General features: G+C 47.3%; 1 protein-coding gene across 3 annotated transcripts in view; it reads right to left on the reverse strand.

Moving 5' to 3' along the window:
- LOC147447124 (uncharacterized) overlaps positions 1-25,011 on the reverse strand; it is a 326,621-nt gene that overhangs the window by 86,406 nt on the left and 215,204 nt on the right. For 2 of the 3 annotated variants that reach the window (XM_086523016.1, XM_086523015.1), the window contains 2 exons: positions 10,950-11,035; positions 10,830-10,884 (listed from right to left, as the gene is read on the reverse strand). The exons of the other annotated variant lie outside the window; for it this stretch is intronic. In XM_086523016.1, coding sequence (XP_086379142.1) covers positions 10,830-10,884; positions 10,950-11,035 — 141 coding nt within the window. The remainder of the gene's footprint in view (positions 1-10,829; positions 10,885-10,949; positions 11,036-25,011) is intronic. 3 annotated transcript variants of the gene reach the window in all.

The following is a 25,011-nucleotide window of genomic DNA, read 5'->3' on the forward strand; positions in this document are numbered from 1 at the left end:
GGCAAGGCTCGCTTGCTCTGCCGGCGTAAGAGCAAGTCGAATGGTGGGCTCAGCGGGGTCGGGCGAGGGGGCTTCATTGGAGTCCCTCTGCGGTGGAGCATGAGCCGCCATTTGTGTCTGCTACTGGTAAAGAAAAGGCGGAGGATCGTCGACGAAAAAAGGGGGGGAAGACCTGCTGGACCGAGCACGTCAATGGTGCTGGCGACGCCCGTCAAGCAAGAATGGAGAGGGAGAAGGCTAACGGTAAAAAGCAAGCGAGGGGGGCGGACAGTGGGAGGGGGCGGGCTGGCGTGGTTGACTGCGGGAATTGCTTCGGGCTGGCTGGGCAGCAGGCAGCAACGGGGGGCAGCGCGAGGGGGGGCGGGGGGGGGGGGGGGGGGGGGGGGGGGCAAGGGGGCCTTGCTGAGCTGGGCAGCGGGCAGCTGCGGGCTGCCAGTGTAGCGGACAGCAGCAGGGGTAGCGCGAGGGGAAGGGGGTAGCGCGAGGTTGCCCCCCGTTGCTACTACCTCAACGGGTTGCGACAAATACAGCAAAGTCTTGGTCCTACTTTTCAACAAGGGCCAGCACCTGCATCCAACATGGTCTCTCCATGTGGCCATCCACACCATATGCCACCTTTATTGCCAGCCCCTCCAATGCAAGGTATGCAGAGCACTTTTCCCTCTCAGAGCTTTTATCACACCCATGCTCCCTCCCCACCTCACAGCTTCTATGCCTCCACCTCCAACTCCATGGAGCAAGGACCACCTCATCCTTCGACTCGTCCATTGAATCGGACCATTTTGTGCTATAGATGCGGGGAATATGGTCATTACCAAAGCAAATGCCCTCTATCCGAAGGGTCCCCTCCCTGCCGTCATTGCCCTGATATGAAGGATCACTACAGTAAGGATTGCCCTAAAATTCGGGCATCCACGGCTTTGAACCCAAGTCAAAGCCATATTGAGTTTGCCTTTCCTAATCTCAATTTGATAGCAGTTAGCAGTGTTTCTCAACCGCCCCCTTCTACCCACGTGGTTACCCCTAAAAGTAAGCCGCCGTAGTTGGCAGAGGAGCCATTGGGCGTCTTCACCCGGGCCCAGAGAGCCGCTCTCGGTCTTAGCATTCCAACAAGTTCAACTCCCCCACACAGTCTCACACCAGTGGATACCCTGCCTGCAACTGTTAACAAGCCATCCCGCAGTGCCATGAAAGAATCCAAATCTTTGCTCTCCGATATTGATGAAGCTTCCTTGGAAGCAGTTTCCGATCTACAAAAGATCAAGGTACCCGAGAAACCATTGGTAGAACAGGAAAAGCTTACAACAGAGTTAGTCTTGAAGAACACCTTCCAACAAGTGTCTCTCTATGACATGCTATGACTAGATGCAAAGTTTAGAAGTGACACCGTTGCAGTTATTCAATCACTTTCTCCCAGTGCGACCATTAGAGTCCTATATGATATCCAATCCTGCTGCTCCACTCACTGATTATAGAAGCCCTCGCCTGACAGTGTCCGTTTTGGATCGGAAATTCTCAGGAGTGATAGTGGATGGTGGATCTGGCATCAACTTGATGCCCGAGTTCACTATGTTAGCTCTAGGGCTACAGCCTACTTGCCCTGCTCCCTTCACAGTTACATTGGCCGACCAGCGGACAGTCTAACCAGTGGGCATAGTGGACAATGTGCCTCTGCAGGTACAAGACTTTACTTTTAACTTGGATTTTGTTGTGGTTCGTCTTCCCCAAGTTGAGGGCGGATTTCCCTTGCTCATTGGAAGACCATGGCTGCGACACACTAAAGCACTTCATGATTGGGGAAACGATGCAATGTGGATACATACTTCTGGCTCCCTGATGCAACCCATTCTATTAGAAGGAGGTATGGATCCCGTGGTGCAGCAAGTTTCTTTGTCAATGGAAACCAACCCTGAACAAGAACAACCTACTACACCTGAAGGGTCAGACGAAGATCTGTTGGAGTGGTTAGAAGCTACCAAATCTATGCCGTGCTATGGAGTCTCTATTCACTCCTTGCCTAGAGGTACACCCTCTTCCAATGTTTCCACAGTACCCAATGAGCCACCCGAGTTGACTGTCATAGAAGTTACCCCAAATGCGTCCTTGGTGGAAGTCTTTGAATTTGGTGAGCCTATGGAGGATCATAGGAGCGGGCAGAAATCTCCTCCCAGAACAAAGCTCCCTTCACAGAGCTCGTCCTGCCTGATGAATTCCATTCTCATGATAGTTGTCTTGCTCATGGTGGCTGCGCTCTGTAGTATCTCCTCTTTCAACCAGTGGACCATGGACTTCATCTACAGCCCTAGTCCCCCTCACACCTCCTCGCCCTTAGTCCCCGCCTCACACACTCTCGCCCCTACCCACCTCCTCCCTTTTGCCCTCGCCCTTCCCCTCCCCCTACTCGCCCCTACCCACCCCTCTCGCCCTCGCCCTCGCCTTCCCCTCCCTAGGCCAGCCCCCTCCCTACCCCCTCGCCCTCGCCCTCACCTGCCCCTAGCCCTCTCCCTCCCCCCTACCTACGCCTAGCCCTCTCCTTACCTCCCTCGCCCTCGCCTTCCCCTCCCTAGGCCTCGCCCCCTCCCTACCCCCTTGCCCTCGCCCTCACCTACCCCTAGCCCTCTCGCTACCTCCCTCGCCCTCGCCCTCCCACCTACCTACCCCCTCGCCCTCGCCCTCCTACCTACCCCTCGCCCTCTCCCTATCCCCCTACCTACCCCTCGCCCTCCCCCTACCTACCTCGGATTTCAAGCATTCACTTGGGTACTACCTACCCACCCCTCAGCTTTCAAGCATTCACCTGGGTTGCTTGTGGCTTTCAACCATCCCGTTGTTGTTAATGCTTTTTGTTCTGCCATTAAGATAGAGCTTAACCTCACTTGCGTTATTACTCGAGCTTCTGATCATCAATCTTTTCAACAATTTCATCTGCAAGTGAGGACCAGGTCATTTTCTTCTCACTATGGTTATGGAGAATAAAGATGCGCTGGATCCAAACTGAGCATATCTCTTTGTTGAGGAGTCTCAGTTTGTTTTGCCGATTGGGATTCTTGGACTATGCAATCATATTGGGTTCTTAACTATTAAAAGGCTTAAGGCGTTGCAAGCAAGGCAGTGTTTTACTCCACTTTTGAGGCATGTAAGGTCATGGGTGGGCCTAGCACCTGCTTCAAGAAATGTACGGATGCAGTACCTAGTGGTTTTCTTTCACAATTTTTTCAATATTCCTCTCACCGAGACAGTGAGCGGTCTCATGGCGGGCAACCTGTAGCAGGCTACAGTCACTTTCACAGGACACACTTAGTACAGTAGGCTACAATGTCACTTTCACAGGACACAGTTAGTACAGTTGGTCTAGGCTGGTTCACACTGGACGGACCCTCTGGCCTGGGGAGTGACACGTGGCAGGGTACCGACGGTGGTCTAGTGGACCTCGTGGCCAGGTCACCACATGGCTGACATTTATGAGCCGTTGGTGGCTCTTTATGGTGGTACATATGAGTAGTAGCGGTTGGTCATCGAGATATTCTCTTCACCTCTGGTCCAACGACGAGTCGGCTAGAGTGAGTCTATACACAGAGCACGTTTTCACCATCCCTGCACATCTGAGCCTCGACACCCCATTGTACTTGTGAGTCTTGGGCTGGAGCTGAGTGTGCTGCCACGCCAGAGTCTGTATCGGTGCTTTGAGATAGTCGAGTCACTTGTGGTGGTCTACTCTACTGCTGCTGTGCAGCTGTTGTGTCTCTGTGAGCTCGGGTGTGTCTATTGTTTCCTGTTTTCAGTCTGTTTGAGTGAGATTGTCACGCACATTGCACTGAGGACCACCCACTGTAGAGAGCACGGCACATTATCCGCGCTACACACCTCCACCCCCACTCCCACCTCCCGCTCCTCCTCTCTCCTTAGTGGGGCCCTCAGCCTCATCACCCGACCCGTCCCACACTCCTCAGACGCAGGAGACGATCTCTTGGTAGTGCTTTGGCTACGAGTCGCATGGCTCGAGAGGGACAACCCCACCCTAGGACGCCTCTTTTGGTTCAGACCTCTGCTTTTGCAGCAGTCCCTCGGGGTTTCACCATCTTTGACATTCGTAGTCGATGGGACTTCTTCGACTACAACTTCACACGCTTCCTTGGTGACCCTTCTCATGACATGGAGGAAGCTTGCTTTCCAATTCACATCCTCTTTCTAGCAGCCCAAGGCACTAAGGCTCTCGATATAGCGGTACGTTTCTCCTCTCCGCTGTGTGGCAGGGATCGTACAAAGTGGACCTTGCACACAATTCTTTACTGGCTCCAGGTCCAAGCTATTGAGTTCTCACACCACACAGGGGAATTGGGGGTGACAAATTTGGTACAGACACTTTGGCCTTTAGCTAAGTTTAGTGACGCCGCTGGATGTAGCAGGTTGCAAGCACATTGTGGTGCACTTGTTTGCTGACACTCTGAGCCCCCTTGCTATGTATTTGTACATGAGGATTCTTGGACAGAGGATGTAGCCCTACGGACTGCATGCTCAGCTTGGGCTTGTGTGGGGTAGTCATTACTTGGGTCGGTTTGTCTAGAGGTCTCAGTTGCAGATTACTCCCAATCAAAGATAGTGAGGTTGGTTGCTGCTGCAACATCTGGTTTTTTCCATTGACTCCATGAGGATCGTCTCATGGAATGCGCACGGATCAGGGGCGCCCCAGTTTCAGCGTCGTCGGTTGCGTCAGGAGCTTTAGCGATGCCTTGTGGGTGGTGAGATTGATATTCTTATGCTACAGGAGCATCATCTCTGTGAGAGCTGCATTAGACGATGTGGTCAGATCTTGCATGGTCGCTATGAGACATTTTGGTCAGCTGCATTTGGATCTGGAGGTATCTAGGGAGGGATATGTATGACTATTGCGGACTCATGGCAGTAGGCCATTGTGGGCAGATGTATTACTGTGCCAGGCAAGGCTCAATGGATTACTATGCAGGTTCAAGGTTGCCTCATGGGTTTCCTGAACATATATGTGTCCAATGTGGCAAGTGCACGAGCACAATTTTGGTCTCATATTGTAGAGTCTTTGCTGCATGTACAGCAGTGCTGTGTTGGGGGGGACTTCAACATGTTGGAGGACCCCTCTGATAGGATTGGAGGTGGCCATGCTATTGTGAACGGAGAAGGGGGGTGGGTAGGGGCAAGGTTGGGGGGGGGGGGGGGGGGGGGGAGGGGCGAATGGGGGTGGGTAGGGGCGAGGAGAGAGGGGAGGGAGGTGGAGAGGGACGATGGGAGAGAGGAAGGGGTGGGTAGGGACGAGGAGAGAGGGAGAGGGAGAGTAGGGTGAGGGGGTGGTGAGGGATGAGGGGAGAGGTGGAATGCACAAAACCTAGTCAGTGCTTGACTCTTCTGTAACTTCGAAAGAGGCTAAGCTTATCTTCAGTGACATAGACCCAAGAAAATAGGACTGTCCGCTCCCATCTGGTCTAGCAGAGCTAGGTGTGCATCAGAGTAGCCGCATATATACTGGGTCTGGAGAATCCATTGCTGAAGATTTTGCCATAGGTGAAGAAGTTGCTGCGTCTAGGATCAAAGAGACATCATGAGCTGGTGTCTCATAAGTATTGAAATCAGCTTATGTTTGTTGTAAGCCGTTTTGAGGAAGCTTGGTGAAGAGTAGTTCACCAGACACAGAGGAGAGCTTTGGCTTGGTCAAAGAGTCAAACAAAGAGGAGACTGAGGGTGAGGTGCAGGTGAACTCCTGTAAAGGAGATTTCTTTGCCTTTCTATGATTCTTTATAGGCTCCCCAAGTCCCAAAGGCTTCCACCAAGGGCGCATAGTTATTAGCCTCTGTGACCTCCACACTTGCTGCTACTGGCTGAGGTGGCTCACTGGGCTCAGGTAATGTAGAAACTTTGGAAGAGGGTGTATCCTCAGACAAAGAGCGGATAAAGATCCCATAACAAGGCATAGACTTGGTAGCTTCCAACCACTCCAACAACTCTTCTTCTGACCCGTTAGGTGGAGTAGGTTGTTCTAGTTCAGGATTGGATTCCATTGACAAAGAACTATGCTACACTACTGGATCCACACCTCCTTCAAGGCGAATGGGTTTCATTGGGGAGCCAGGACTATGTATCCACATTGTGTCATTTCCCCAATCATGCAATGCTTTAGTGTGCCGTAGCCATGGTCTACCGATGAGCAAAGGAAATCCTCCCTCAACCTGGGGAAGACGAACCACAACAAAATCCAAGCTAAAGGTGAAGTCTTGTACCTGCAGAGGCACCTTGTTCACTGTGCCCAACGAGTAGATTGTCCTCTAGTCGGCCAACGTAACTGTGAAGGGGGCAGGTCGGGTAGGTTGCAGACCTAAAGCCAACATAGTGAACTCAAGCATCAAGTTGATGCCAGATCCACCATCCACTATCACTCATGAGAATTGCCGCCCCAAAATGGACACGGTATGACGAGGGCTTCTATAATCAATGAGGGGAGCAGAGGGATAGGATATCATATAGGACTCAGATAGCTGCATTGGGAGGTAGGACCTGCTCCGGGATAAAGCGACTGAATAACTGCAGGGGCATCACTTCAAAAACTTGCATCTATTCAGGTGGGCTCAAAGACATAGAGGCGCGTTGTTTTGGACAATCCTTACTATAGTGATCTTGAGCCTTAGGGCATTGTTTGCAAGGAGGACACCCTTTTGACAAAGGACATTTTCTTTGGTAATGCCCATATTCCCCGTATCTGTAGCACATAATGGGCCTATTGGATAGGCGAGTCGGAAGACGAGGCGGTCTTTCCTCTTGCTGCACGGAGGTGGAGGCTGAAGTGTAGAAGCTTTGAGGGCTTGAGGAAGCATTAGCATGATAAAAACTTTGAGATGGGAAAGTTGCTCGGCATACCTTGCATGGGAGGGGTTGTCAGCAAAGGCGGCATGTGGTTTGGATGGCCATAGGGGGAAACCATGTTGGACGCAGGTGCTAACCCCTACTGAAGAGTAGGTCCGAGACTTTGCTGTATTTGCCGCAATCCCTTTAGGTAGTAGCAATCCTTGTCCTCATGTCAAGACTTTTCACATAAGTGGCAATAAGCCCGAAGGGGGCATTCATGTGGAGGCTGCCCTGAAGAGCAAAATGAGCTACATACACCACACAATAGCCTTAGGCTCTTTCTGAGTCCTGAGCTCTTCGAGCTCCCGCTTGATTTGGTCTAAAGCCTCTTGATGTGGAAGCTTCTTTGGTCGAAGAGAGAAGGATCTCTCCTCTTGAAGAGCACGTTGTAACTTCAATGCTTCAAGTTCCCTGCGTAAAGAAGTCAAGGGGTCAAATGGACTTTCCAAGAGTACAGAGGCAGCCTCTACCTGAGGAGAGTCGTTGAACAACTTCCTTGCCCCTCCATCCTAGTAGTAGCAGCGACAAACTCCTCCAAAGTGGCTTCCGGTCGGAGACTCTCGCGGAGATTTTGTTGAGAAGGCTTAGGAGGAGCCTTCTCTACCTACTTCTTGGCCATAAATTCACCTGGTTTCTATGGAAGCTTTGTGACCAGAGACTTAGTCTCATCTGGCTGGAGCATCCAGTTGGCCAACTCATCCAGAACTTTACGTTGGAAGTCACCTGGTCTGAAAGCTTCACAGAACTGCTCCCTTAGTGTTGTAGGTGGTTCTCAACAAACTGACTGTACCATGTGTCTGCTAAGCCATCTAAGGTTGATGGGAAGAGCACTAGGTGTTGAGCCCACGACCCTTGCAAGGGGATAGAAATCTCCTAGCATGGTTGTCTGCATCTTTCGTGGAGAGGCCTCTGAAAGTCGGAAACTTTACGTTCACCTTCGCCAAGACGCTTGTGAGCTCCTCTACGGCTGCCTACACAGGAGCGTGTTGCTCAAGAACTTGCTATAACACAGTGGGCGAGAATTTACTAAGGAAGGTGACCTGGGAGGTGAAGAACTGGTTGAGGGAATGGGGTTAGCCACGTGGTAAGGTAGGGGGCGAGAATTTACTAAGGAAGGTGATCTGGGAGGTGAAGAACTGGTTGAGGGAATGGGGTTAGCCACGTGGTAAGGTAGGGGTAAAGGGGATCGTGGACTTCTACTTGGCACGAAAGGTTGACGCTTTTTGTGGTAGTACTTTAGAGGGCTCAGTAGTGGGCTTTGTCGCTCTTTTGACTGCCTTGTATGTGTCATGCAGTAATCAGAAGCCCACCCACACAAAGTAGAAGATGATGATGTTCGACGGCGGGAACCAACCATACATATGTATATCCTAAGAGCCACCAATGGCTAACTAGATATCCCAATCAAGCTAAGCCTATCTCCAAATTGTGGTGGTGGTGAGCTGACCACAATGTCCACTGGACCACCATCCGTATCACTTGCCACGTGTCACTGCCCAAGCCAAAGTTCGTCCAGTGTGAACTCGAGCGCAACTGCAACTGCAACTGTAACTAACTGCCTATCCCATGCTAGTGACACTGTAGCCCTGCTTCATGTTAACTTCCAAAAATCTAAGCTTTTGCCATTATATCAAATGGATTGGCATTCTACATTATGGCGAGGTGAAATAGTAAAGCTTGATCAACTTGTGCGGCATCTTGGATACCCTTTGGCTTGGTTGATGAACAATGCCAAATTCTTGGATTGGGTTGAGCATAAAATTAGATCTAAATTACAGTATTGGAAATTATCTACCTGGCCGTTACATGCACAACTCAGAATAGTGCAGACCCTCTTGATGGCTTATATGCAGTTTTTCTTACCATTGTTGCATTGGCCAACTCGTCGACTTCATGCTTTTATGTCTCGGATTTAATAAGTTTTGGTCTATTTGCTCTCGTAAAAAAGGGTTGCGATTGCTTGCTATAGATAAATTATGTACTCCAAAGAAGTGTGGTGGTATGAATATCTTACATGTGTTCTCATGTTATTGCAAGGAAGGCCACATTGTTATTGGTACTGGTGGAAACAAAACAGCCCTGAACGCTGATGTTTGCTTTTTTGTCATCTCACGCAATTTCTACACTTGCTTTTGGTCATTGGCAGCCTTTCCACTGGAATGTTGTTTTTGGAAAATTTGAGGCTACGATTCCACGCTGCCCCCTTGCTGCCAGTCTTGTAGCGGATTGGAAACAAGTCACGAAGCAGGTGTCATGGCATGGTAGGGATGCTGCGAGTGGCAATTCGCTCAGACTTGAGAGCTTGAATCGGAGTTTGGCTTTTGATGAGACCCTTGTTCAACGGTCTCCAAGACATAAATATTTTCTCTCCCAGAAAGGCATTGATGCGATATCGGATGTTGTCGATGCTGATGGGCATGTACTCTTATTTTGATGGGCTGCTCTTACTTTCGGTCTTGGACACATGGCATATCATCAAGGAGATTGTTGATTCTAGATCTCCCATTCTGTCGCTTGTCGTTGAAGATCGACTGTGTGATTGGCATTATTCACGATCCTCGATCCTCTATTTATCTGCAAAAAAGGTATATTGCCATTTGCAATCATCTTCCTGGCTAGAGGAACACTGCAATAAGGTATGGTATATGGATAAAGGTACTACATGGTGGCGCAACAAAATTATGAAAGTGTGGCATGCTAAACTTCCATTGAAAGAGTGATTGTTGGGGTTCTCCTAATTGGAAATTTGTTCGCTCGAGAGGAATGGCCTCCTCGAGATGCATTTGCTGTGGTGCCCGTATTGAGAATATTCCACATTTATTGTGGTTTTGTTCTTGCACGCAACGGTTAGTGGATTACGTCCCTACATGTATTCACAATCATCTTCTTGGGATACATTTTGGCGGATATTTTTGGATCTTTGGAGTGCTTCCACCACTGCTTCGGCCACATGCATTTTTTTTTGATTGGGTTAGATTCTGGGTGCTTTCAACAGTTTGGAAAGCACGTAATTATCTCATGTTTGAGTAGGATCTGGTGGATTATGTTTTCCTCTTCAAAACCTCCCTTCGACACTTTCTTAAATTTGCTCGGGATTTGAATGAGCTTTCCCCTCTTCACTATGAGCTCTACTTTGACTGTTTTTTATTTACCGCATGTAATGTTTTCCACGGGTTTTCCTCGTTTGGAGGTTTCCCATAGTAAATCAAATAATATTACTAAAAAGAAAAAGTGTACACAAGAGACCTCTAGAGATGCTCAATGGCCTATCACCCTGAGGAAGTACAAAAGTGGGATAACAATGTAAGGGCTATCACCATTGGGGAGGTGCATGGTGCCATGTGACCATGGTTCCGACTGAAAAGAACTGAAGATCTTGCCCATGTGTGTAAAAAATGGCATCGACACTGAGCACGCTGAAGTATCTCAGTGACTGTGAAGAGTATGCAACAGCTTATCCCAAATGGCTGTCAAAGTGGTCGATGTAGGAGAAGACTGTGAGCACAAAGAGCTTTCCACATGGTCCAAAGAGTGATGCTGCAGATCGTAGTTAAAACTGTAACCCGCTGGTAGAAGTTTGACTAATGACCTATACCTGGAGTCATTTGGAGAGTGTCCGGTCTATATCCCGACGATGTAAGCATGAAATCAAAACATATCTATGAAGACTCCAAGTTCAGGGTGGTCTCTAGGAGTCATTGAGTATGCGCCAGGGCGGTGGATAAAAATGCCAAGTAATCTGACCCTGTGACACTGTAAGGAACGTAGTGGTATGTGTACATTGTCCCAAAAAAGCGTGGCGGCACTCCTCCGCTGCCTTAGAGGAGCTGGCTGGAGTATCCAGGAATATTTTCTCATCAAACAGTCTCATTTTTATAGTGGGAAAAGTATCCTAGATCAAGGTTATGGGCAACATTCTTAGTGAGTGAAGGTCCCAAAAGAGTAGAACTTAACCAGGATACCTTGAGAGCTCCAGCAACGTCTTGGTGTATTCCCCTTCTGGATGCAAAATCCTTTCTGCAAATTTTTATCAACAGATTCACCAGACTGTTAAACATCCACTGTGTTCCACTAGTTTGTACCTATTTGAAAGATATCGAAGAACACCACGCACGAAGCGACCCCCAAAAATCTCTCGAGGATAGGTTGAAAGCCATATTTTTATCTTCTGCAAAAACAATAATCTAAATTATTATGTTGAAACCTTCCTATATTTGGTTTCTCCATATCAGAAATTTACAAGAACCCTGGAAATCAGGGGGAAACGAAAACGGAAATAGATATAATATGAGGAGTTTACATAATGCAAGGCAATAGAAATGTGGAAACGAGAACAGAAATGGTGAAGAAATAAAACAGTAAACCAAAAAAGAGTGGAGTTTCAGGGAGTTTCTTGTCAGTCACATATGCTGCAGACAATCGCCATGCAGTTTAGTGAGATAAAACGCTGACAACATGCAGAGTGGTGCCTCAGCATGCAGTTCTTTTGTGGAATCAAATGCCATGGTGTATAAAGTGACTGTGCAAAAAGACGTATCAATGACTTGGATTGTTAAACAGGATGTAGTACTAAGCTTTCTCACAAAGAAACATATATTATTACATTCAAGCAAACATGCTCAAACACTAGAGTACAGCTTTCAATACAGGACATAAGCATCTGTAAAATGCCAAAATGTCCTCTGAGACAGTACTGGATTTATGGTGGAAGAAGATACAAAATAACCATCTCAACAGCAATGTGTCAGACCATGCAGATGATGGATGCATCGGTGTCCACTCTCATAGATAACGAATGACAGAGATACCAGACCTTTCCAAAAAAGAGGAAAGAGGGGAGTAAGGAAACAGAATCCAGCACTGGAGTGTATACAAAAGAAACTCACACTAGATGCTCCCCAATTAACAGTTTTCAGTGAGAACCTGAGATACAGATCTATCCCCCCCCCCCCCCCCCCCCCCCCCCCCCCCCCCAACCCCCCCCAACGTCCTCCCCAACGTCCTCTCTACCCGCAGCACCAAAACCTTCAAGATAATCCTCCAAACTTGAAAATGTGTGAAAGCCTTGGGCTTGCATCTGAAGAAATAACCCCAAGTGTACTTGCTGGGCCCAGATGTTACCAGCACCATAGGTGTGAGGTAGGGATGCGCACTCTCTCCTTAACTATTCCCGCTCTTACTCCAATGAGGAGGCTGATTTTATAGTGCAAGAAGTTAAAGGATTGGACCTATCCAGTAAACCTGTCCATATCAATTCGACATTATGTTAGTCCCTACCGTCACAAGCAGGCCTATGCATCTCTCACTTCTTTGTAGCATCACTCCGCTGATTGCACATGCATTCAACTGAGCTATAGGGGAGGGCTTCTCAGAGGAGTGGACCAGGCACACCATTGTGCCGATCCACAAATCTGGAGACACCTTGGACCTAGGGACTATCATGATTGGCCATACACTGGCCAAACTATATGGGGCAGTTCTTGAGGCTGAGCTTAGTTCATATGGGGAGGCTGAGGGCCTACGGGCTCTTGGCCAGGCAGGGTTCAAGAGGACCTTCTCCACCATTGACCACATGTTCGCTCTGCGTAGCCTCATTGATGGAGCAAAGGTGCGGAAGAAGAGGCTTTACTGCTGCTTTGTGGATTTCCGCAAAGCGTTTGACACAGTCCCACGGGAGAGGCTCTTTCGACGACTTCAAAGTTTGGGGATACCCTCAGAGATTATATGGGCTATCTATGCTCTCTATGAGAGAGTGATTGGGAGAGTTCCTTGCCTATGCGGTATGTCAGAATCTATTGCTAGCACCATTGGTGTTAAGCAAGGCAGCCTGCTCTCCCCGGACTCTACATCAACGAGATCTCCAACTACATTCTACAAGTGGATCAACGAGATCTCCGATTACATCCTATGAGCGGGAGGGGCGGGAGCTGACCTAGCAAATGCTCCAGTCCACATTATGCTATATGCTGATGACATGGTATAGATCTCAGAGTCACTAGAGGGCCTACACAACCATTTGAGAGCCTTGGATGAGTTTTCTTATAGACAGGGGACTTATAGTGAACCTTGGGAAGACCAAGGTCATGATCTTTCACACCTCCAAATCAATCCGACGAGCAGCCACACTTCCAACAGCAGGAGAACCAGGAGAGGTGGTCACCTCCTACATCTACCTGGGAGTCGCATTCACTAATAGACAGGGACCCTTCTCCATGGCACATGCCGCCACTAACAGACTCACCCAAGGATATGCAGCATTGGCCATGCAAGAGCGGAGATGCTATCAACCACACTTTGAGGAAGGGGTGTCTATTTGACACATTAGTCACTCCAGCCTTGATGTATGCAGCAGCAGTGTGGGCACCCGGATTAACTAATAGACAGTGGGCACGATTTGAGACACCACATATCTATATGATTTCTCGCTTGTTTTAACTTTTGAGGCAAGCACACAGTGCCATGGGACATCATAAGGGTAGAGCTTGCCACCCTCCCCATGGTAGTGGAGGCACTCTATCAGACCATCTACTTTATCAAGAGAGTGAGAGAGCTCCGGATCGACAGTCACATGGCGAGCATTTGAGTCAACTCTACAGATAGCAGAGTCTAGGTACGACAGAGCATGGTACACATAGGTTAGAGCATGGTTAGGAGCACATGGCCTTGACCTTGAGAGTTTGCTATCTTTCCAGACGATCTTGTCTCCCCTAAGCTTGCCATGCTATGTAGACACCTACATGTAATGGAAATGGCCTATGAACTTTGAGAATAGCGGAATTAAGAGAATTAGAGCGAGCATTTTTGTGAGATTACTTTGAGAACATAGAGGGTGAACTTAATTGATGGTCCCCCCTCCAAAAGGCGTTTGTATGATAGATTCTCCCATCAAGAGAGACTTGGTACAATACAATCTTTGTGTTCCTTGTGACCTAGGTGATGCAATGAAGATGGAAAGCTTCATGCATCACGAGCATAACATAAACTTTGCAAAAAGCATTAACTATCCCAAGCCTCAGTCCCAAGGCCTCAAACACCTTCGAAGGTGGAGAGAGCTAGCGGGGAATGAGGGTAGGGAAGAGGAAGAAGAATCATTCATAGGAGAAAAAAATAGTTCGTCACTTATCATCACTCTTCTTGCTTAGCATAGCATAATAGCATAGTAATGAAGATAAAGAAGATGACAAGCTTAAGCATTGAAGGATGAAGCATGGCTCTTTGTTGGATTTGCATTCCATAGCCAAGAGTGTTGTAGTAGGCTTTCAACTTCTCCACAAGCTTGGAGAAGGAGATGGAGCTCTTGCACTTTGCACTTCACATAATGAGAGAGTGTCTGTGTGTGTGGGAGAGTATACCCCCTCTCATCTCTCATGCTTGGACCACCTCTCTCTCTCTCTCTCTCTCTCTCTCTCTCTCTCTCTCTCTCTCATTATTTAATTATATCATTTGGACATGTGTCCTCTTTTTCCTTTTTGAGAGAAAGAACTTAATTAGTTATTTTCATGCATCTAAATTCTCATTGGATCCCTTTAAAGCCTATCCAATAGGATTCAAGCGCATCATGAGGTCAAATGGAGAGAATCTTGACATGTGTCTTTTATGCCTTTTAAGATATCATGTTTGAATTGAACACTTCAAGCACCTTAGTCATTTAAGCATGAAAATTGTTTGTCTCTTGAGAGATCATGTTTGAATTGAACACTTCAAGAACCTTAGTCATTTAAGTATGAGAAACACCTCAAGCTTGGGCAAGGTTCCCATAAACACCTTAAGCACCTTAGTTAACAAGCACGACAAACACCTCATGCTTAGGTAGGATTCCCACCTCAAGGCCCAAGGTCAAAGGACTTTTTAACAATAACTTTTGGAGGTCTTTAATGAGGCTAACCCTAAGGTCTTCAAAAGGCCAAAATGACCTATGAGACCAATTTGTTACAAAATGGTGAATCTAATACCATGTCTAGGTACAAAAGAACTAGATACTACTACTAGAATCCATCCTCATCTGCACTCTGGATATCGAGAGAGTATGACTCAAATCCTCTGCTGTAGTCTCCGTCGATGCTGTGTAGCCCCTCTCCTCAATCGTGGCTGTCTGGATCTCCGTAGCTCTAGTGCTTGGTTGATGAGAGTGCCGGTAGTGGCCAAATGAGTGTGGGCCGAGCTCTGTAATGATGACTGCTCCTCTGGCTGTCCCATATCTAGGGAAAAGAAATCTGTAATTTGTCTCAGGGACTATCTCTCTCTATCTCTCCCCAGTAAAGTGTCTCTATATATGTGTAGCTCAAGTAGATATAGCCCAAGGCATCTCTGATCCTCATAACTCATGACCCTAGAGAAAGGACCGAAACCCTCTCTAAATAAGCAATGGAAACAGCCCCGTATCTCATAGTACACTATGCAATGACATATGTAATGTAGCTCTGTCTCTGGCTCTAACTAGCATAAGCGGCATATCGTGCTATCTGCTGGTATCCTTCTAAATCTACCAGTCTCAATCTCCGGCTGATGTGAGGATGTGCGTATCTGACCAATGGCACACCGCAAACCATGAGACATATGTGTGTCCATGTAGCTGGGTCGAATCACAAACCCATCTCTTGTGAGGTGGAGAAGATGCTCTCTATAGAAAGCCATCTTCGTGCCCAACTCCTGTGGTGGCTCTATCCATGTCCTCCTCGTATCCAGCTCGATCAGGTCCTGACGAACGAGTCTAGAAATCTCCACCCGTGTAAGAGACATCGAGGGTGCTTGAAGAGAGTACCGGAAGGGGCCAGCCTATCCATGGTGAAACCATGCGTCTGAAACCATGATGTCATCTGTGCATACCAGCATGAAGTGTCCCACTAAAGAGCTAACTGTCTGGAAGACTCAAGGGCCAGTCTAGCATATCTGTCTCTAGTAGTATCCCACAAGCTGTGCACAAAGGAGACTGATCTGGTAAGCGCCTCAATCTCCATAGGAGAGGCAGCTAGCTCTGCTCGAATGATAGCGTGGGGTACGGAAGCATTGGCTTTGATCAGTCGAGAGATCATAGATACCAAGGGCCTCTCCATACGTCTCCAACCATCCTGCCCTACAGAAGGTCCCCATGTCTGCACCCCATACAACATAGCTAAGGCTACCAAGGTATCAAAGAGCCACAACTTTGTCCGAGGTTCCTGGAACTGAACATGCGAACACATCCTCTCCAAGCCTCCCAAGGCCGCAAAAGCTCTAGTCAGTCTAGTCTCTGCTGCTCTCCCCAAAGAAAACCTCGGCCCAGTGATCACAACCCCAAGGTAAGTGCATGCATCTGTATACTCTACAATCTCTTGACCATATGTGAAAGTCGGTGCTGATCTCCTGATCCACTGTGGTGTGGTGTTAAACACCATAACCTTGGTTATACCAAGGTTGACAGACAATCCACTATCCTTTGCAAATTTGTGTAACGCATCCAACTTTCGCTACATACCCTCTGGTGAGTCAGAGAGAGAGAGAGAGAGAGAGAGAGAGAGAGAGAGAGAGAGAGAGAGAGAGAGAGAGAGAGAGAGAGAGAGAGAGAGAGAGAGAGATATGAAATGAAATGAAATGTTATAATAACGTCTTCAAAAGGCCAAAATGACTTATGAGACCAAAAAGTTACAACATGGTGGATCTGATACAATGTCTGAGTACCAAAAATAAAAGGTACTTAAAAGAAAGGATACTATAAAAATCCTAACTGCTAATGTGAGCTAAGCAGCTAGCTTGAACTGTATAGGCTATGAGTAGGGGGGGGAGGGCTGGATGTAGTGAGTGAGGGCTGATACAATACCTGATACAAAAGCTGGTACAAAGCTGATACAAAAATGGGCAAGGTGTACAATCTTCATCTGGATCACGGGAGGTCCATCATCGGTCGCTAGCGGATCTCATCAATCTCCTCCATGGTTAGTAATCTGACCGGGCGTCGTGTATGTCGGGCAGGGTGACCTGAATCCTCTGATGTAGCCCCGTCCATAATGTGTAGTTCTCCGCAATTGTGGGCGTCTGGATCTCCCTAGCTCAGTCGCTCGATCAATTAGCGTGCCTCCGATGTGAGGAGAGTGTGAGCTCTGCTGTGGTAACTGCTCCTCCGGCTTCCCAGTGTCTGCTCTAAAGAAATCTGTGATCCATCTCTGAGACTCGCTAGCCTCTCCCTTGATCAGGCTCTCTCTGTGTTTGCCTAGCTCGAGCAAAAAAAATCCCATACATCTTTGGTTTTCATGCCCCATGACCCTAGAGAGTGGTCCGAAGCCCTCCCTAAATTGGGAAGTGGCATGTGTAGTGCAACTCTGTCTCAGGCTCCATGTGACATAGGGGACATGTCATGTGTTCTGTTGGTACTCCGTTGTATCTACAAGTCTCGACCCGAAGCTGGTGCGAATATGTGCGTATCTGGCCAATAGCACATCGTATCCCATGCGATAAGTGGGTGTCCATGTATCTGGGCCTCGTCACAAAACTATCCTCGGTGAGTTGGAGAAAATGCTCTCTATAGAAAGCCATCTTCGTGCCCAACTCCTATGCCGGCTATATCCAAGTCCTCCTGGTATCTATCTGAGTCAAGTCCTGGCGCATGAGCCTGGTAATCTCAGACTGTGTAAGAGTCAGAGAGGGTGCATCCAATGAGTATTGGAAGAGGGGCAATCTGTCCATGTTGAACCAATGTAACTGAAACCATGATGTCATCTCCCCATACCAACATGTTGTATCTCCCTGCATAGCTAACTGTCGAGAGGACTCAAGTGCTAGGCGGGCATATCTATCTCTGAGGATGTCCCACAGGCGGTGTATGAAGGAGACTGATCTGGTAAGCCCCTCAACCACTAGTGGGGGGGCAGCTAACTCTGCTTGAATAATGTCATGTGGTATTGAAGCCTTGGCTCTAATAAGCCGCAAGATCATAGAGACCAGAGGTTTCTCCATTTCTCCCCATATCCATCAGTGCGACCTGACCTCCCATGATGGTCCAATGAAGGCCCCCATATCTGAACTCCATAGAGCAATGCAGAAGCCACCAGAGCGTCAAAAATTCGGAGCTTCGTCTGAGGTTCTTGAAACTGAATCTGTGAACACATCCTCTCCAATCCACCCAATGCTGCATAGGCTCTGGTCGGTCTAGTCTTTGATGCTCTCCTCAGTGAAAATGTCGGCCCACTAAAGACCACCCCAAGGTAAGTGTAAGGATCTGGATACTCCACTGTCTTATGGCCGTATGTGAATGCGAGTGCTGATCTCTTGATCCACTGTGGGGTGGTGTTAAACACCATAACCTTGGTTTTACCAAGGTTGACATACAAACCACTGTCGTGGGAAAACCTGTGCAGAGCATCCAAGTGACGTTGCATCCCCTCCGGAGAGTCGGAGATCAACACAATATCATCAACATATAACAATAGTGGAATCCATGTCCTTGCCACCTATGCGCCTCTATCACCATCTCTCTCAATATGGCCTGAAACCTCATCCACATAGATACCAAATAGAGTAGGAAAGAGCGGGCAGTCGTGCTTCACCCCGATAGTGGAGTAAGCCAATGTAGATAACCCTTCTGGAGTGCGTATGTGCCCCGGTATTGTCCTATATAATGCCATGATCCCTCAAATCAGCTCTATGGGTACTCCCATCTCCTGCAGTCTGCACATCAATCTAGCTCTGGGCATTGTGTCAAATGCTTTGCAGAAGTCCACAAAGCTACAATATATCTGTCTCCCATGTGACCTACCCTCCTCAATAATGGCTCTGAGTGCCAAAATGTGGTTAAGAGTAGAAAAACCTCTCTTGAATCCTGTCTATCCGGCTGCACATATACCCTCTCTCTCTGCCCATCTGCTCAACTGCTGCTCAAGAATGGATGCGTACAACCGTGCCAATGTGTATCCAATCATTGTTAATTCCCTAGCTCCATAGGGTCTCCTCACTTGAAGATAGGTACAATAGTAGATAAACTCCAAGTATCAGGTAGGCCTTCACACATGGCACAGTTGAACATCACTGCTAGAAGCTCTGCGAGCAGATCTCTGGCATGTATAAAATGCTCAGCCACTAAGCCATCATGATCATAAGCTCCCATCCTATCGACTGCCTTCCTCACCATCTCAGCCATAGCAGCTACGGTACGGGACGGGACGTTTAATACGCGGTGTACAATACGCGTACTAGACGTATTTTTGAGAATCAAAAATAAAATACGTCAACTTGTTTAGATATGATACTTTAATAAGGACAAATGAAGTGGTTCATGGACCTCCTCAATGACTGTTCAATAGCATACATAAACAAGCACCATGAAGCTCTAAAACACAATTGATCAACTAGGAAAAGACATTACGTTTTGAGCAAAAAAACATGAGAATAGAAAACGTTAGGAGACGTATTGTACGTTTCAATACGGGACGTCGTGTATTCTAAATAAAATACGCGTATTTTAGCTGCTATGATTTCAACGGTGAAAAAAAAGCACATGTGCGTTGGCATGGCTTGGGGGGTCGGGAAGAGGCGGCTGCCCAAGAACTGTTTACAGAGATGATGCATACTTGCCCCAGGGCTCTATAGAAGTAATGGCAAGAGGGGGGGAGTGCTCATGAAAGAGTCGCCATGCTTCACTTGAGTCCGAACTCAAAAATAGCTGATATAGATCTTGCCCTAGTCGAGCCAAAAATGCCCTCTTCTTCCACCATACTAGGCATCTAAATGCAATCCGTGACTGTCTATGAGCGATGTCTCCCAAAAGCACCTCCTGGCTCTTGTCTCGCGGCACTCCTCATCATACCAGCTGTTTTGGGACATGCTCCCAGAACGTCGCCTGTGCTCAGGCTGGGTGTGTGGGTATGCCTCTGTTGCTGCATCAGGCAATGTCTGTGTCAGTATGTAAGTAAGCTCCTCTAGAGGTCGCCCTGGCTCCTCAGTGCACAAGCGTCTGTAGATCCCATCTATGTACACAGAGTCCGTCTCCCGGGTAAAGGTGTAGCGAGTAGAGGCTGCTACTCGTGGCATGTGTGCTACATTAAACTGAAAAGAGATGGTCAATGACACAAGGGCATGATCTACTGCCACACCAATAGGTCTAGGTTCAATTGTGAGGTCTTGGATACTAGAGATAAAGGTTAGTTGTGCCATGATATAATACACTATGCTGGCTCCATGTCTGTGTGGAAAGCATGTAAAACCTCCCGCAACGAGAAATCTCTGTAGGCCATTCAAAATGGCCAACCCATGTGCAGTCCCCATGTCTATCAAGTGCCGTCCATACTCGGTATGCTCCACATCCCGTGACAATCTAGATAGGCCCATCTCTACAACATCCAACTCCCTCAACATCTCCTCTGAAGTATCATAAAATACTGTTTGGTGATGAGCAGTCCTAGCATTGAAGTCCCCCAAAATGAAAATCTCACCATCCCTAGAAAACTCCCTTATGTCATCATCCAAAATAAAAAAGGGGGATTGTCCTCTAGGTGGTGCATATATTGACGTACTAGGAGGAAAGTAGCAGATAGCAATGTAGAGGTATCTGCCTGTCTCTGCCCTAAATCTATCCCACATGTACCTAGCCTGCTCATCCCTGTGGGCTATATGTATCAATGGTTGTAACTCCTCCCTGAATAAGACTGTCACTCCTCCTGAGCCCGGTCATCTATGCTTTGATCGAGTCTCCTGTCTGCAAGCTGTCTCCCATCTGTATCCGCTAACATGTGGCATAGACTGCCCAGGGGCCTGATGTGTCTCAGAGTAGAAGATGATGTCCCTCCCAGTGAAACTATCCTCAAAGGCATCCACATCAAGGCATAGAGATCCATTACAATTCCAAGTAGCAACTTTGAGTGTGGTCCCATAGGTCTCGCGCCGTCATGCGGAGCGCCTCTTCATAGTAACCACTCGTCTATCTCTATAGAAGGCCACTTTCCTTTCTCTCGGACTGTCCTTATCTCAGGCATAACTTCTTTCATATGAGCAAGCTGTGAGAGTGTGAGGTCGTTCCCAAGGAATATCCCCGTTTTCTTTAGTGTAGGACGTCTCTTCAAGAAATCCTTCTTTGCTTCCATGGAGGGAAAGCGAAGGATCAATGCTCTCTCCTTTGAAGTCTCCCCATTTCCTTCTCTCTTCTTCCCCACTCTCCATGCCTTTGTGTGAGTGGCCTCACTACCCATCGAAGTTCTTTGACTTCCCCCTCCACATCATCACGGTGTTTTAGACCGGTCACTCGTACATGTAGAGCTCTAGCCTTCCTCCTTGCTCTTCCTCTAAGGTCATGTTGATGATTGTAGGAGTGGGGATGACTGTTGGTTCTTTCCCTTCCGCTTACTTGGCGACTTCTATCCATTTCTCGCCCTCATCTACCTTCTTTTGTGTTTTCGTGATTACATCCACCCACAAGGACGTCTTCACCTTATGTTTCTTCTCTTCTTCTTTGATCTTCTGCATTTGTTCTTTGATGACTTTCAGTTCCTCTATCATCAAGGGCTGGATTTCTCCTTCTTTAAGTCCACTCCCCGCTCTAGTTTCTGCAAGCTCTAGTTTGAGGGCTGAGATCTCCTCTCGGAGCGATTGGACTTTTGCCTGAAGGTCTTCTTTCTCTTTTTTCCATTGCTTGCCCTTGTTGAAGACCATTTGGATGAGGTTGGCCCTCTCCTTCCACCACCCTTCCACCTATGTTATCCTTTTTTTTCGTGACCGTGAATGCTGCCTTCCTAACCGGCGGGGAAGACCTGCACACGGGTGAGCTGCTCTTGGTCTCCATTGCTGATTACAGTGGACAAAAGTGGTTCAACAGCTCATTTATGCAAGCTGCCCCCTTGTTCAGCAGGATGGAGCTGCCCCCTTGCTTGCCTTTGTATTAGTCCTACAGAGCCTAATTTATGTATCGAAAGGTGGCACTGGCGACAACATGACCTGGCGACAACACAACCAGCAGCTCGTCAGGTGCAGCCAATGACCAACAGAGAGAGCAGCGTGGCAGCAAAGGGTACTGTGTGCACCTCGTCACCTGCTTTATGTGCAACTTGTTAGAATTAGGGAGACAGGAGAGGATGTGTTCGCAGGTTCAGTTTTAGGAACCTCGAACAAAGCTTTGGTTTTTTTGACACTCTAGTAGCTTCAGCTATGCTTTATGGAGTTCAAATATGGAGACCCTCGGTGTATCACCATGGAAAATCTCGTAGCACTGATGGATGGAGATGTATGGAGAGGCCTCTAGTCTCTATGATTTCTCGGATGATTTGGGCTAAGGCCTCACTGCCACGTGACATTATCTGAGCCGAGCTAGCTGCTCCTCCCCTCGTGGTCAAGGCACTTACTAGATCGGTATCCTTTATGCATAGTTTATGGGACCTCCCTAGGAACAGATATGCTCGGCTAGCCCTTGAGTCCTCCAGATAGCTAACATTGCACGATGATACAACATGTTGGTATGGGCAAATGAAATCATGGGTTCAGTTACATGAGTTTAGCAAGCATGCACAGATTGCCCCCGTTCCAGTACTCCTTGGATGCACCCTCCCTATCTATCACACAAATAGAGATCACTAGGCTCATACGTCAGGATCTGATTCAGCTAAATACCAAGAGCACATGGATGTAGCCGATACAGGAGTTGGGCACGAAGATGGCTTTCTATAGAGAGCATCTTCTCCAACTCACGGAGGACGGATTTGTGACGAGGCCTGGATACATGGATTCACACTTATCTCATGGAATACGGTGTGCTATTGGCCAGATACGCACATCCTCGCATCAGCTTCAGATCGACAGTGGTAGATTTTGAGGAGTACCAGCAGAGGCAAGGATATGCCATTTATGTCATATTGAGCCAGAGATAGAGCTGCACTACATATGTCACTGCCCAATGTACTATGAGACTCATGGCCGCTTTCACTGCTTGTTTAGAGAGGGTTTCAGACCACTTTCTAGAGTCATGAGATACCCAGACCGGAGATGCCTAGACCTGTTTTTACTCGAGTTGAGCAGACACAGGGAGATCTTGCTGAGGACATCAGGGAAGAGCCAGTCTCAGAGGCAAATCACAGATTTCTTTACACCTGCACATAGTGAGCAGCCAGAGAAGTGCTTGCCACAACAGAGCTCAGCTTCATATCACACCCACACTAGAGGGACGTTGATCGACCAGGAGATTGAGCTAGGGAGATCTAGACGTCCACGACCACGGGGGGCTTCAAAGTATCGAAGGAGGCTGCAGCAGAGAATCCAGATCACCCTAGCTCGACATGCGAGGTGCCTAGGCAAATGACTGACTATGGACAATATTGATGAGCTTTACCCCCGCCCCCCCTTAATTCTCAAAATGGCCATGTATTGTAATTTCCCAGCTATTGTAATATTTGTAACGAGTTATGGTCTCAATGAGAGTTCCAAGTTGTAAAGAATACATTAGTTAGCGTGCCTAAATTGCAGATACAATAAGTTGTGGAGCCATAAAGACCTTGGGCGCCGGGACATTGCACATTTAAAAACCCTATGGTTAAGGTATTAAAGCCAACTTTTGTAAGGGTTTTGTAAGTTTTGAATAATAAGCATTACGACATTTCTGCAGAGCACTGTGTACTCCCCTTACTCCCTCGTGAAGTGTCCGTTTGAAGCGTCCTCTGCTTCATCGCGTTCACAGGCGAAAGCTCTTCGTGACATTGTGCTTCTTTCACGATAAAACTATGTTTGCTAACTTCCTTCTAAATCTGCTCATAGCTAAAGATTTACATAACAAAACTGCATTTTATGCAAAGAAGAGGTGTGGGGCATCAGTGTTTGATTCAGCTAAACAAGCTTTCTGTGCCTTCTTCTTTGTAAAACACTATTCTTCTAAGTGTCCCTACTTGCCACAAAAGGTGTACTTTAAATTTTTCTTAGTCTTCAGGAAAGCAGCTAGTTGTCCCTTAGCATAAAGAGCTCCATTTATCTGGTCAATCTTCTTGTTAAGCCTACGCTCTTCTTCGAGCAGTGATGCTTCGATATCTGGAAGACATTGCTTAGGTGATTGGCCATTAAGGTTTATGGCTGTATAATCAGTGAAAAAAAATCATAAAGTATGTTGATTTTTGAGTGCTTACAACCTGCTCCAAAAGAACCATCTAATATATCCTAAGCTTCCTTTGCCGTGGTGCAAGACCCAATGTGGTGCGCTAAGGTGTCATCGTTATTCTCACCTATAATTCCAAGGACCTTCTCATTTTTAATTTCCCATTGTGCACTACCCTCTCTAGTGCTTGTGTGTCTCTGTGCCTTTTAAAATGTTCCACACTCCTTTCTTCATTAATTGAAACCTAATCTTCGTTTGCCATGTGTGAAAATTAGTAACATCAAACTTTATCTTTTTTTCTAGAGGTGCCATGACAGGGTCTTACTCTTGCTAGAGCAGTGTCTGCTGTCTTATTATGTGGCGTTTACAATTAAGCAAATGCGATGAAGATTTGACAAAAGTGAAACTCTAATAAATAGATTTTGCATATATTTGAATTTCAATCCATCATTTAATGGATTGGCTTCTCAATGATCCACCGCCGCTTGTTGTGTAAGATGGGCTTTCTTGCCGTCCTCTTGAAACGAATGCCTTGACGAGCCGATGGAGACGTGACTTCAAGTTGTTGTACGTTTGCTTGAGGATTCGCTGGTAATGTCAATGATCCAATAGACGAATCCGAGGAGATACTTTGGACCCAATGATGGTTACTTCTTTTTGAAGACATGAAAGGTTTTTGAGTGCTTGTAGATAGCTTCTTTGTACGGACAGTATGTGTTAGTGCTCACACAACTTTACAGATGAAATGAATGCTCACTATGTGTGAGCATTGGCTTAGCTAAATTTAACTCTAAAAACTCAAAAAACGAAGCTAGCGAAAACGATTAGGTTGAGTCGGTTTGCACCACGGAGTCGGTTTGTACGGTTGTTGCAGCCTTGTCAAGCACCGAATTGAGAAGGATAATTTCAATGTTCAATATTAAAGCCTTGCTTGCTGGAGAGGTTGAAGAATAGCTTCAAGTTGAGGCTTCGGCGAAGCTTACACAGAGTAATTTAATTGCTTATTTACCAAAAGTCCTAAACTAAGCAAGCAAGTAATTTCTGCTTAGTTTAGGACTCTACGTAAATAAGCAATAGAATTACTTATTAAGCTTCGGCGAAGCCTCAACTTG

This window comes from Adiantum capillus-veneris, chromosome 11, assembly GCF_014529385.1.
Source record: "Adiantum capillus-veneris isolate H3 chromosome 11, ASM1452938v2, whole genome shotgun sequence".
NCBI lineage: Eukaryota > Viridiplantae > Streptophyta > Polypodiopsida > Polypodiales > Pteridaceae > Adiantum > Adiantum capillus-veneris.